The sequence below is a fragment of the Neolamprologus multifasciatus genome, chromosome 18, assembly GCF_963576455.1.
Source record: "Neolamprologus multifasciatus chromosome 18, fNeoMul1.2, whole genome shotgun sequence".
NCBI classification, from domain to species: domain Eukaryota; kingdom Metazoa; phylum Chordata; class Actinopteri; order Cichliformes; family Cichlidae; genus Neolamprologus; species Neolamprologus multifasciatus.
Genome location: NC_140456.1, coordinates 23,491,023 through 23,502,944, shown reverse-complemented (window position 1 = coordinate 23,502,944; position 11,922 = coordinate 23,491,023). Strand labels below are relative to the sequence as shown.

General features: G+C 41.5%; 2 protein-coding genes across 2 annotated transcripts; one reads left to right on the top strand and one right to left on the bottom strand.

The window, feature by feature from the left end:
* Nucleotides 1-785: 785 nt before the first annotated feature.
* LOC146497953 (ras-related protein Rab-11B-like) lies at nt 786-4,868 on the top strand. The gene is made up of 5 exons (XM_085141294.1): nt 786-1,001; nt 3,032-3,227; nt 3,477-3,670; nt 3,745-3,825; nt 4,159-4,868. Exons 1-5 carry the CDS (start codon nt 962-964, stop codon nt 4,302-4,304), a joined length of 657 nt encoding a protein of 218 aa, XP_084997420.1. The 5' UTR covers nt 786-961; the 3' UTR covers nt 4,305-4,868.
* A 1,605-nt stretch (nt 4,869-6,473) lies between these two features.
* Nucleotides 6,474-11,866, bottom strand: LOC146497952 (E3 ubiquitin-protein ligase MARCHF2-like). Its single transcript, XM_085141289.1, has 5 exons — nt 11,545-11,866; nt 9,759-10,068; nt 9,454-9,649; nt 8,589-8,798; nt 6,474-7,943 (listed from the first exon to the last, which is right to left on the bottom strand). Exons 2-5 carry the CDS (start codon nt 9,941-9,943, stop codon nt 7,788-7,790), a joined length of 747 nt encoding a protein of 248 aa, XP_084997415.1. The 5' UTR covers nt 9,944-10,068; nt 11,545-11,866; the 3' UTR covers nt 6,474-7,787.
* Between the last annotated feature and the right edge of the window lie 56 nt (nt 11,867-11,922).

Sequence of the window (11,922 nt, the reverse complement as noted above, 5' to 3'; positions counted from 1 at the left end):
ATTGGAGCATAGTTGGTGGGCGGGGCGGGGCCAAGTGTCAGAAGGACATTAAAGGGAAAGCCACTCAAAAAAAATACCCCCCCAACTATTAATTATGTTTTTAGAGGAAAATCAAATAATTTGTGTTTTTTAAAGATACATTTTACTGGTAGTTAAAACTAAAAATATTTGCCACGGACTCATAGGGTCTAAATGGGTTTAATGCGAAAGCACACCAATGTATGTGACGTGTAATCACCACTGAAGAATATGTGCAATATGTCTATAAAAATATCTAAAGACACAGAACATAACAATAATAAACAATTACATAAATAAACATTTTAATTAAAAAAAATACACATCTTATCACATTTCTCTTTTATGCAAATGAGATATCATATTATCTACAATATCTATTTTATTTACATTGACTTTTAGGTAATTTTATGTAAATGCACAGTCCCCTATTTCTCATTTTTTCTCTCTCTATGCAGCATAACGTTTTCTAAAATTTAGCTTTCGAATCTCATAAAATGTTTCAGTAGCCAGTAATGTATTGTTGGCATTAATTATATTATTGTGTGCTGTGAATAGTACCCCTGTTTTGCACACACACTCTCACACGCGCCACATAATGTTAGCATAATGTCTAAAGATAATTTAAGTGCCTTCACCTTGTTATTCATTCAGCATTAAACACTCCTCTGAATGTGGGGACCAGATGAATGGTAGATATCTGTTGGCATACCAGTAAAGCTCGCCCCCCGCAGGAAACTATGCGAACTGCAGGGACTCCTCCCCTCCCTCTGCAGAGTTGGGAGCTCTCCCCTTCTGCGGTCAGCTCGCCTTGACAGCCAACACTGGCGCAGAGTCTGAGTACAAACCTTTACCATATTTTTCTGGCATATAGCGAAAATTCATACCCATACTTTCCACACATCCTCTTCCGGAGACAAGCGCTGCAGCGGCCTCGTCTAGAATGGGGAACCGAGACGATGAATACGATTTCTTGTTCAAAGGTAAAAAAGAAAAAGAAAGAAAGAAAGAAAAGAAAAAGAAAAGAAAGAAAAAAAGATGACTGCATTCCCCTTTACACAGGCTCACATCGACTAAGCAGAGCTTTATGAATGCTTTATGTCTTACTATGTCTGTGCTGTGAGCAGCTGTGTGCATTTTTTTTTAAAGGAAACGGAGTTTTTTCTGGGAAACTGCCCGGATGATAGTCGGTTCGTGTTATTACAATATAATGCTGTCATTGTGACATTACAGCGCCCGCAGTTATATTTATAGGTAAAGGACGCAACACCCTGCGCGTGCTCAGCTTTTTTTTTTTTAAATATAAATAACCGAGCATAGCATGAATGCACGTTGGAGAATTTCCACCTTTATTGGATCATATTTAATTTTTTCTCAATCCTGTTCATGAGGCTGATTGAAGGCCTATTAGCCTCTACCTCTTACTGATCAATACGCTTCATCGCCAGATCAGGATGGTCCTCAGACAGTCTTATTGACACTATAAATGCAGCAGCTTAATGTCTTTTGTTGTCATGTCAGGCAGTGGGCCTGGTGGATTGTCTGAAGCGGTACCAGACTCCAGACTCGGGTCAGTGTTTATCTTCTCAGATGGATCCAGAATGCCTTCCTTTGATCGTGATATCAGCTCCTGTGGCACATTAACATCCCAGGCCTGTATAAGCCAAAAGGCCATTTAGATGTAACAAAGTATCCTCTGTGGGATGAATAGGGCATCTGCCGGAGGCGAGGGCTCTCTCTCTCTCCCTCTCTCTCTCTATGCTCCAACCATCTTCTGTGTACACGGCCGAAACAGGAAGGGCAAGGCGGCCTTAAACTGTCGATTCAGGTTTTGATGAAGCCTGTTATCAGCTTCCTGCAGCCCGGAGCAGCGTGATGTCGTCAGGGACAAAGTTCGGCTCTTTTTTCCGTTTGTCGAAGGAGAGGGGAATAAAGTAAAGCCTGGTTACCTCAGTGCTCTCAGCGGTTTATTTCATATCACAGCCCTGACTGTGTTTTACCTCGACTAACCTCTGGATTGGTGAAATGCCACAATCATTTCAAAGGTGTGATAATGAGCAGTTTATTTTGTTTAGCACATGTTTAGTATTTTCATCAGTGTAAAAAAAAAAAAAAGGCTGAAAGTATTGTTTCGTTTCCTGGTGGTTTTATATAGAATGTTCACGCATCAGAACATCATTGTTTACAGTGGACTTCCCCTCAGGAAGTACAAGACCTGCATTCTTTTGTGTGGATGATTTTTTTTTGTCAGTACACAAGCTTTGCAGTTGTTTTGTTGCTACATGTGACAGAGAACCCAATCATATTACAGAGGCTCTAAAAAAAGAGTTACATAGAACTGCTGCACACTGCACCCTGGTACATTTATGTTTCCATCTGACCTTCATCAGGTATATGAAGGCCCAAAAATGCTATTTTTGTGTTTAAATGTGTGATGAAGATAAATGAAACCGACACATTTTAAACACTATTGAGTTATAACACACTAAGCATCTTGACTTTAGCGTTTTAGTCTGTCATTTCTTTCATTATTCAGAAAGGATTTTTGGCCTTACAGAAATAGCCCCAGGCTTCCACTGACACCATGATTTAGAGTCATTGCCTTATATCCATCCATCTTCTTCCACTTATCCACTTCAGGGTCACGGTGGAGCTGGAGCCTATCCCAGCTATCATAGTGTGAGAGGGAGGGCTCACCCTGGAGAGGTTGCCAATCTGTCACAGGGCCTAACACACAGAGACAGACAGCTATTCACACTCATACCTACAGAATCAGAATTAACCTCTTTGGACTATGAGAGGAAGCCAGAGTACCCAGAGAGAACTCAGACAAAGGAGAACATTAAACTTGGATTTGAACCCAGGACCTTGTTTTGAGGCAAAAGTGCTAACCACCACATCGCTGTGCTGCCCATTGCTTTGTAACATTTCCTGGATTTGAGACCACAGAGCCCATCCCCTGCCTCTCCCATCCCACACTCCTACAATCATCTTCTCTTTTTTCTCTTCACAGTTGTGTTAATTGGAGACTCGGGTGTGGGGAAGAGCAACCTGCTCTCTCGATTCACACGAAATGAGTTCAACCTCGAGAGCAAGAGCACCATTGGGGTGGAGTTCGCCACGCGCAGCATCCAGGTGGACGGCAAGACGATAAAGGCTCAGATCTGGGATACAGCAGGACAGGAGCGCTACAGGGCCATCACCTCAGCGTGAGTCCGATGCAGTGTTGTGCACATGCATCTGCACGTCGCCTCTGCATTGCAATCAACGAAGACACCATAAACTATACAGACAAGAAGACTTTTGTACAACAGTAACAGAAAGATCACTATTGTTGAGAATGTGTAATTTTGTTTTTAATTAATACAAAAAAGAGTGGGGTGAAATAAGTGTCTTTTTGCGGGCCAACAGGCAGCCTGGGAATTCACTCTTAACATCCATGTTGGGTGCTGTTACAGATACTACAGAGGAGCGGTGGGAGCGCTGCTAGTGTATGACATAGCCAAACACCTGACATATGAAAATGTGGAACGCTGGCTGAAGGAGCTGCGAGACCACGCCGACAACAACATCGTCATCATGCTGGTTGGCAACAAGAGTGATCTGCGCCACCTCAGAGCCGTGCCCACAGACGAAGCCCGCGCCTTTGCAGGTACTGCTGCAGAAAGGTTATTGGTACAGTGAGGTTTCACTCTTACTAAAACTGTTTTCTTTCCCATTCCCCAGAAAAGAACAATCTGTCTTTCATAGAAACTTCAGCCTTGGACTCAACAAATGTTGAAGAAGCCTTCAAAAATATCCTTACAGGTAGGTGTGCTTGTGAATGGAGGTTGAATGCCAGAGCTCCACACGTCACTAGAATATTAAAAAAAAGATAAAATCACACACACAAAGAAGCATGAAACCTTTGGTTGATATGCAGTAGATTCAGAGAGGATAGTTCTTTTTGGTGGCTTAACTTTATTATTCTTTATAAAGGTTTTTTTTTTTTAATAATAAACTGTATTAGTCGGGTACCGAGTGAGGAGCTGTAAAACTACCTCCTCACATCCCACATTAGTGGCTGTAAAGGTAAATTATGCAAGCTTTTAGACTGAGAGAGAAAGCTGATGTTTTCCGTTTCATCTTTTCGAAAAACAGAAATTTACCGCATCGTATCGCAGAAGCAGATTGCCGAGCGGTCTGCCCATGACGAGTCCCCGGGAAACAACGTGGTGGACATCAGTGTGCCGCCGACCACAGATGGCCAGAGAGGAAGCAAACTGCAGTGCTGTCAGAACCTGTAACCCATTGCAACGGTCCCCTCCTTACCTGGGTCAGTTATTAATTGAAATCGACAGTGTTGACATGCTTCCATCTGCTCGGGATGCAACGTTGTCTGAATCTGCACTTTTTAGAAATCAGTGGAAACAGTTCTTCCTTTATGCCACTAACGATCAATCTCAGAGAGAAGTGTTTGAATTGATTTCAAGTTGTAATCTGACCCAGGAACAGTCTGCTACATTCAAGTGCAAAAACAGGACTGAAGGTACCACCTAAGCAGCTGCCACAGTTAACCCCGACGGCGTAGCAGAATAGCCTTTCCTGACACCTTATAAGCCTAGTCATCTGCCTGTTTGACAGTTAATGCAACACACTTGGAGGTCTGGGTTTCCAATCCTGTTTGATCTGTATCAGCAGTCCTGTTTTTGGGCTTCTCTCCTCCTCCTTCAGTCATCTCAAAAGTGGTTGTGACGCTGCTGGCGCTTATTTCATTTGTGTAAAATATATTCTTTTTCTGTTTTGATTTTGATAGCTTGTCTGCTCACACACATTATATTAATGCCATGAAATTAAATTTTACAATATTATTTACCGCCTCTTCTGTATTTTCTTTCTAGCAATATACACAAAGTGACATGCTGAATGTCTAGACCACTATCTCACTTCACATTACTGACTGCTGATGCATCAGTAGCCTGTAAGCAGGGTTTAACTTCTGCTTCGGGTAAAATTGAAGCTACTTTTTGTACATTCATTGGCCATTTATTACGTATACCTGTTCAACTGCTCGTTAAACACAATTATCCAATCACATTGCAGTTCATGGTAGCATTTAGAGCAGAGGTAGGCAAATCCAGGCCTCAAGTGTCCTGCAGGTTTTAGATCTCACCCTGTGTCAACACACCTGAATCAAATGATTAGTAGGCCTCTGGAGAACCTCAAGACATGTTGAGGAGGTCATTTAGCCATTTGAATCAGCTGTGTTGGCTCAAGGACACATCTAAAACCTGCAGGACACCAGCACTCGAGGCCTGGAGTTGCCTACCTGTGATTTAGAGAATTGTCAGGATGACCTGCTGAAATCCAACCTAAGCATCAGAATTAGTGAAGAAAGGTAGTTTTTGGTGCCAAACAGGCCAGTCTGAGTATTTCAGAATCTGCTGATCTACTGGGATTCTCCCACACGACTATTTATCTCTAGATAGATATCCAATAAGTGGCAGTTCTCTGGAAGAAAATGTCTTGTTGAGGTCAGAAGAAAACAGCCAGAAGGCAACAGTAACTCAAATAAACACATCTTACAAAGTATGCAGAAGAGCATTTCTAAACACGCAGCATGTCCAACCTAGTAGTGGCAGACGAGCCCACCAGGTGCCATTGCTGTCAGATAAAAACAGGAAATTTAGATTAAAATTAGGACGGGCTCACCAAAATTGGACAACAGCAGACAGGAAAAATCTTGAACGATCTGATGACTTTCAATTTGTGCTGTGACGTGCGGATGCCAGGGAAAACAACATGAAAGAATGGATCCATCATTCCTCAGATCAACAGTTCAGGCTGGTGTTGTAGGTGTAATGTTGCGGGGATATTTTCTTGGGACACTTGGGGCCTTGGTACCAAATGATTAACAAAATAAGCCTACATGTTGACTTTATGCCATGAAGAGTTAACACGGAATTAACACAGTTCTAAAGGCAACGGGAAATAAAAGTGATCCAAGAACGTCGGGTATTATTGTAAGGTCTTGGCTGTACAATATAAAAGGCTTTGGTACTATTTACGTAAATAAAATTGAATTGAATTAAAAATAAGTGTACACTGGGTGTACACAGGTCTGAAAGAGTTATTTAAATTGTGTCATCTGAGTAGCTAAAAGAGGAAATCGCTATTTAAGGTAACCACTAACTCATTTTCGGTCTGAAAAACAGCTAAACACTTCTTTATTTGGTGGTGGTGAGGGGTGTCTAAAGACAGGTTGGGAACCACGACTGTATTACTTGGCCTAACTATGACATGAAAAACAGGTTCAGTGAACTTCCTTTCTGAAATATAGCGAAGTACAATATAGCCTAAAAAGGAAGTATATATGCTTCAGACAGTACTTCAGTAAATGTACTTTCGATCATTGGTTACATTCACTGTACAAAATGCAAAAATTCCCAACACAAACATATTAAACAGGAGATCGGTTCATTTTTAGATTGTGGTATAACTCACAGTTTATTCAGTCATCTTCTCTGTGGAATAAGAAAAAGAAAAGAGAGCACAAAGATCACCCACATCCGAGTCCAGGAGTCCCTCATGTTTTATTGCACAATAACCCAATTTTCCAGGGGACTGCAGCAGGAAGACTACAATAACACAAAATACTTTGTCTAACAAATGCTGCATATATCGATTGACATCTCAGAACACGCTTGCCTTTGTGGACCTTTACGAAGCACCAGTCTGCTCTGGTACACCTGTGTTTTTAATCCATTAATGTCACGTTTCCCAAAGCTGTATTCTGCTCTTTTTAAAATTGCATCACTTGTGATGTAAGACATTACTACTGGTCGTTGCTAGGCAGCTCAATTGATGAATGGTGCATTTACAAGTGGAGCAGGGCTGTTTGCTAATGCACTTTTATGACAGTAGAAGAAACATAATCCAATTAAAATGTAAACATGATTCCACACCTTCAACACTCGTGTCCTGTACGTTACTGCACTGCCATCCACCAGCTGGAGTTAGTGTTATCCCATATACTACAATGCCCACTGGTCCCCGTGACATGTGTGATTAATACACGAGACCTGCATCAACAGGAAAGTGATTTGGTTTCCATTCTTCAGACAGCAATGGAAAAAAAGAACAAAGAAAAAAGCTTTTCCTGGGAAAATGAAGAAGGGTTCAGATTATAGACAAGGACAGTGGTATGAACAAATGTTGCTCCCTACTTGTTAAAAGCAGAACAAAAGAAAAGATTATTCACAGAGTTTGTCAAAAAATGTTTTTTTGTTTTTTTTAGATTATTATCCTCCGCCGGGCTATTGCTTGCCCATTGTTCCAAAACAGCTAAATACGTAGTGAAGGGGCTTGGGGGAATTATAGGTAGTGAATATGTTTCATATTATACTGTAGTAGCATGCTGAATCAGTTATATTCTGCTACATTAGCTTGTGTCTTAGTATTTCATAAGTTTGTGACAATGACTTAAAGTCCGGCTGATTAGTCCATTTTCCATGTGTCCAGGCATTCGCATCCTGGCACTGTTCGTTTTCATCAACAACGACTCCTGAATGAGTTCAAAAAGTTCAAAACCACTTTTGTGGCTAGCCAATACCATAGTAGTTTACATCAAGTGCTTTAATAAAGAAAACAGAAGGGGGAGGAAAAAAAGCAGTTCTTCCCTCAGAATGGTCCATATGAAGTGCAAAAGTTCATTAATATGATTAATTTTGTTTTTAGAGAGTGCTTCAGCGGGCTCTATTTTAAATATTCCACTTGCCCCTGCTCAACACTCATACGATGGTCTCGTCAGTCATTTTCTTGGTCGACTTGGTTGGCACCGAGCGTTGGGTAGTGTGTGCCCCTTTCATGTCGGGCATTAGCAGGCGCACTTTCTGATTGGTCCTCCTCCACTCCGAGTACAACTGACAGTGATATCGAAATGACACCTGAGAGTGAATGAAAAAAAAGGGAGGGGGCGAGACAAGAGGTAACAAAGGACAGAAAGACAGATATCAATAAAATTAGCACAAAGATATCTGAGAGAGTAGTACAGCAACTACTGCACGACAGGGAACTGAAACCAGAGTAGAAAGGCCGAGCTTTCACAGTTTGACATTTTCAATAAAGATAAAAGGAAAATACTTCCAAAAAAAAAAAAAAGCCATTTATTTTACCAAAGCCCAGTTTTAGACCCTGTTAAAAACTCCAGCTAACAAAAGGTGTAGAGTAAAGCCAACTTATTGTCAGTTTTCGCAGTCAGCTATGCATGTATGTGCAGGCGTTCTGTTTCTGTTCCAACACTCAAATAAACTGCTCCAGGCCACAATATACTCCACATGCCTTCACATGTCTCCACAACTGACTGAAGCTGTACCCAGAAACGATACTGTAATGTCTGCAATAATCAAGGTAAGAACAATTACCTGGACGTGTGCTTGTCTTGGTATCATAACTGAAAATCTTTTTTTAAATATCTAAACTATTAAAAAGGGGCTTTGATTTCTAAACTACCTTATAAACACTTGGATCTACTTATGGATCTACAAAAGCCAAAGAGGGGAACCCCCCCAAAACATTCTGCAGTTGGTTACCAGTGTCCAAAGGATGTAGATAGTGAAGAGGGCGATGGTGAGGGCAATAAGGCCAACAGCTTCGAGTCTGCTCTTCAGCTGCAGGTGGTCCTGTGCGCCCCTCAGACACAGCCAGCCGGAGATAGCTGCCAGGGGTGTGATAAGAAGGAAACAGGCCATGTCGCAGAGCAGAGTGCGCTTCTCACTGCGAGGGCCCGGGTCCTTCAGCCACTGCAAAAGACCAAAATGGGGAGGTCAGTGATGCGCCTGAATCGAGCACATTAAATGATTAACTGATGTGTCTTAGATTATAAAAACAAATGTTAAGAATGAGCTTTAAAGAGAAGTGAGCTGCCTGCATGAAGTAATTAATAAAGCCACTAAAAAGAGTATTCTAACTGAACACTATTCACACAAGGTCAAGCAAAACAATCCTCAGTACACGCAAATGATCCCACTTGCTAAACATGTTACTTGTTGGCACAGATACTTAATGGCTTAAATGAAAACTTCTAAATGCTTACAAAGCTGAAAATATCAGTACAAGGCAAAAGAAGAAATAATCTCCTTGCTTTAGACAAAGCTCATGGCCATCCATCTCGTTAACCTCTTATTGAACCGAGGTTGGAGCCTATCCCACCTGACATTAGGGAAGAGGTGGGATACACCCAGTCAATCACAGGTCTCATACAAAGAAACAAACAGCCATTCATGCTCGCACTGAGCCATACAGTCAATTCAGAATCACCAATTAACCTAACAAGCGTTTGTGGACAGTGGGAGGCAACCGGAGCACCCAGAATAAACCCACACACTAACCGCTTTTTATAAAAAAAAAAAACCCATAAAGTAGAGAAATGAATTCACACAGTAAAACTTTTCTAACCTGAGTGAGTGGCTGTGGTCGCCGTTCAATAGTGAACTCAGTGTGACAAAGTTCACAGTAGCTGGTGTTGGAGGATGACAGCCACTTCTCCAAGCAGCTTTTATGCACTTTACCCAGAGTACCAGTGCAGTCGCAGGGCGAGAGCAGCGTCTCTCCTCCAGCTCCCTCGTGACAAATCCGACACATACCCACGTCGCTGCGCGAGAGACAGCAGAGCATTGAAGACAGAAAAGTAACAATAACATATACACAGTTTAATTACACTACATTTATTTGGCTACCATGCGTGTTTCTCACTCTCTTACCTCTGTGAGCTCACCGCTTTGACCACGGTGGAGAGTGGGCGGCCATCTTTAGCCGTAACCTTGGCAATGTACTGGGCCTGCGCGGTGGAGTCAGTCTCCTCGGAATCCTTGGAGGCATCGGATTCGGCAGTCCCAGAATAATCACAAAGGGAGCCGGGTAGGTGACAGCAGCCTGACGAAGACATAGTCAGCTGAAGGTGACAGCGACGCAGTTGAAGGCGGAGGCGAATTTGAAAGGAGCTCTGATCCAAAAGGTGATGTCCAACTCCACTTCTTCTCCTCCACCTACAAAGCTACCGCCTAGTGGATGCTGGAAAAGATGAAGACACAAAGTATGGTTGGCTTAGATTATTACTTTATGCTCTTTATTTTCCTGAATATGAATAGTGATGGTTAGCATGAATACGTGCACATATATATGCATATAAATGTATGCTTTCACTGCCAACACTGCTAGCTCACTGGTATTCTTGATCTGCAGCAGGACTTTAGTCAAAATTACATAAAAACCTTTTTAAAAAATAAACGAATAACATAAAAGCTTGTACTATATTGAAAGCTATTAGGCTGCTGTACACTTTATTTATGACCAAGGTTGGCTACTTTTAATTCAATTCATCTGCACAATCACAGGCAGGATTTAAAGTGGCCTGCAAAGCTTTACAGCTATTCTGATTCAAAGCAGGCCTATGAATGCTAGTGATATTATCCCATCAATTATTGATAACAAAAATGATTCTAAAAAGTATTTCCTTGGTTTTGCTTTTTAGTATTAAAACTTCATAAACACAAAAACATGTTATAATAGTGTAATAAAAATGCAATGTTAAAATACAGAATAATCAGAAATACTGTAATACTTTTACCTGTCACCTTTTCTCATGTACAATAACACAGCATGCCACAAAGCATCACCCTATGTACACATTTAAACTGAAAATTGTTTACATATTTATGACTTTTCAAAATGTTTATTTCTCTCTATACACTTTTTGGTAGTCTTTAAACTTGTTAATATTGTTAAATTTTCAGATGTCTAGTGATTTGTTTGTTTTTTCTCGTCAAATGAATTTCATTGTAATATTAACCCAGCCTCAACTTACATATATAAATATAAAATATAAAAAGTGCCACACGTGACATATTAGGTACTGGTGTGAGTTGCAGCCCTGAAAACACGTTTGAATACTCAAAAAAAAAAGTCTCTTAATAACTAGTATCTGGCTTCAACAAACTCTGAGGGAAGCACACTGCGGTGTAGATATACATTTCAGATAGACCCTAAGGACACTAGGAGTGGGATCAGGGTGGCCGTGTGTTACCCATACCTGTCCCTGCAATAGTCGTGCAATGTGATATCGTCAACAACGCAATCTTATGTAGCTGCCTTAAAAAAAAACTAAAGACAAATCACAAAAGACAGTGTGCCAATATACTCGTGTATTTAAAGGTGCACAAACAAGCTTCCTGATGTTACCGTGATGACTTAGTACTGTTACCGACACGTTACACATCAAAGGCTAGATCAAAATCCGACTCTATTTCTGGTACATGACTGAGTTGCTTAAAATTTCCCAGCTGACATTAATTATGCCGTACATGTCCATATCCGCGATACAGTAACGCTAACATGCAGCGCCGACGAAAGCTAATTTATTTAATAAAGCAACGTACGTGTACAGAACATAACCAGAGGCCAGCGAACAAGCTGGGATATGATACTTGTGTAGAAAGTCCCATCGCTGTGGTCAAAAACACAAACAGGCTGTAGCGTAAATATACTCACCCGACGGCCTGCCTTTTCTCGACTGGCCTTGGCCCTGCGTTGGCCAGACACAAGCTAGCTGAGCTAACTGGACAGCTCTAGCTACAAACTATGACATTGACGTCTAAACAGAAGCTGACGATAGAAGGGGATACAGAAGACGATCGTGTGCGCTGCATCCTCTCCATGGCTGGTAGTGCAAATCACTGGGGCAAGTTTCTCTTTTTTTTAGTGCGGAAAATACACGGCTGCCAGGATCACTGGAGTCAGCTAACGAGGCTAACTGACTAGCAACGGGCAAGCCTACCTCGGTATCCCTCAGCTGTGGATTAGTCACGTGACACAATGGTGCCTTCATCGTCATTAGCAATGTTTTAGTGCTACATGTTTACATACATG

What these genes read in the sequence shown, in the direction of transcription:
- LOC146497953 (XM_085141294.1), top strand. Translation starts at nt 962, where the DNA reads ATGGGGAACCGAGACGATGAATACGATTTCTTGTTCAAAG. An exon ending in TACAGGGCCATCACCTCAGC is followed by an intron (nt 3,228 to 3,476) that starts GTGAGTCCGATG and finishes GTGCTGTTACAG; the next exon opens with ATACTACAGAGGAGCGGTGG. An exon ending in CTTCAAAAATATCCTTACAG is followed by an intron (nt 3,826 to 4,158) that starts GTAGGTGTGCTT and finishes TTCGAAAAACAG; the next exon opens with AAATTTACCGCATCGTATCG.
- LOC146497952 (XM_085141289.1), bottom strand. Translation starts at nt 9,943, where the DNA reads ATGTCTTCGTCAGGCTGCTGTCACCTACCCGGCTCCCTTTGTGATTAT. An exon ending in AAAGCGGTGAGCTCACAGAG is followed by an intron (nt 9,650 to 9,758) that starts GTAAGAGAGTGA and finishes TCTCTCGCGCAG; the next exon opens with CGACGTGGGTATGTGTCGGA. An exon ending in GACCACAGCCACTCACTCAG is followed by an intron (nt 8,799 to 9,453) that starts GTTAGAAAAGTT and finishes GGTCTTTTGCAG; the next exon opens with TGGCTGAAGGACCCGGGCCC.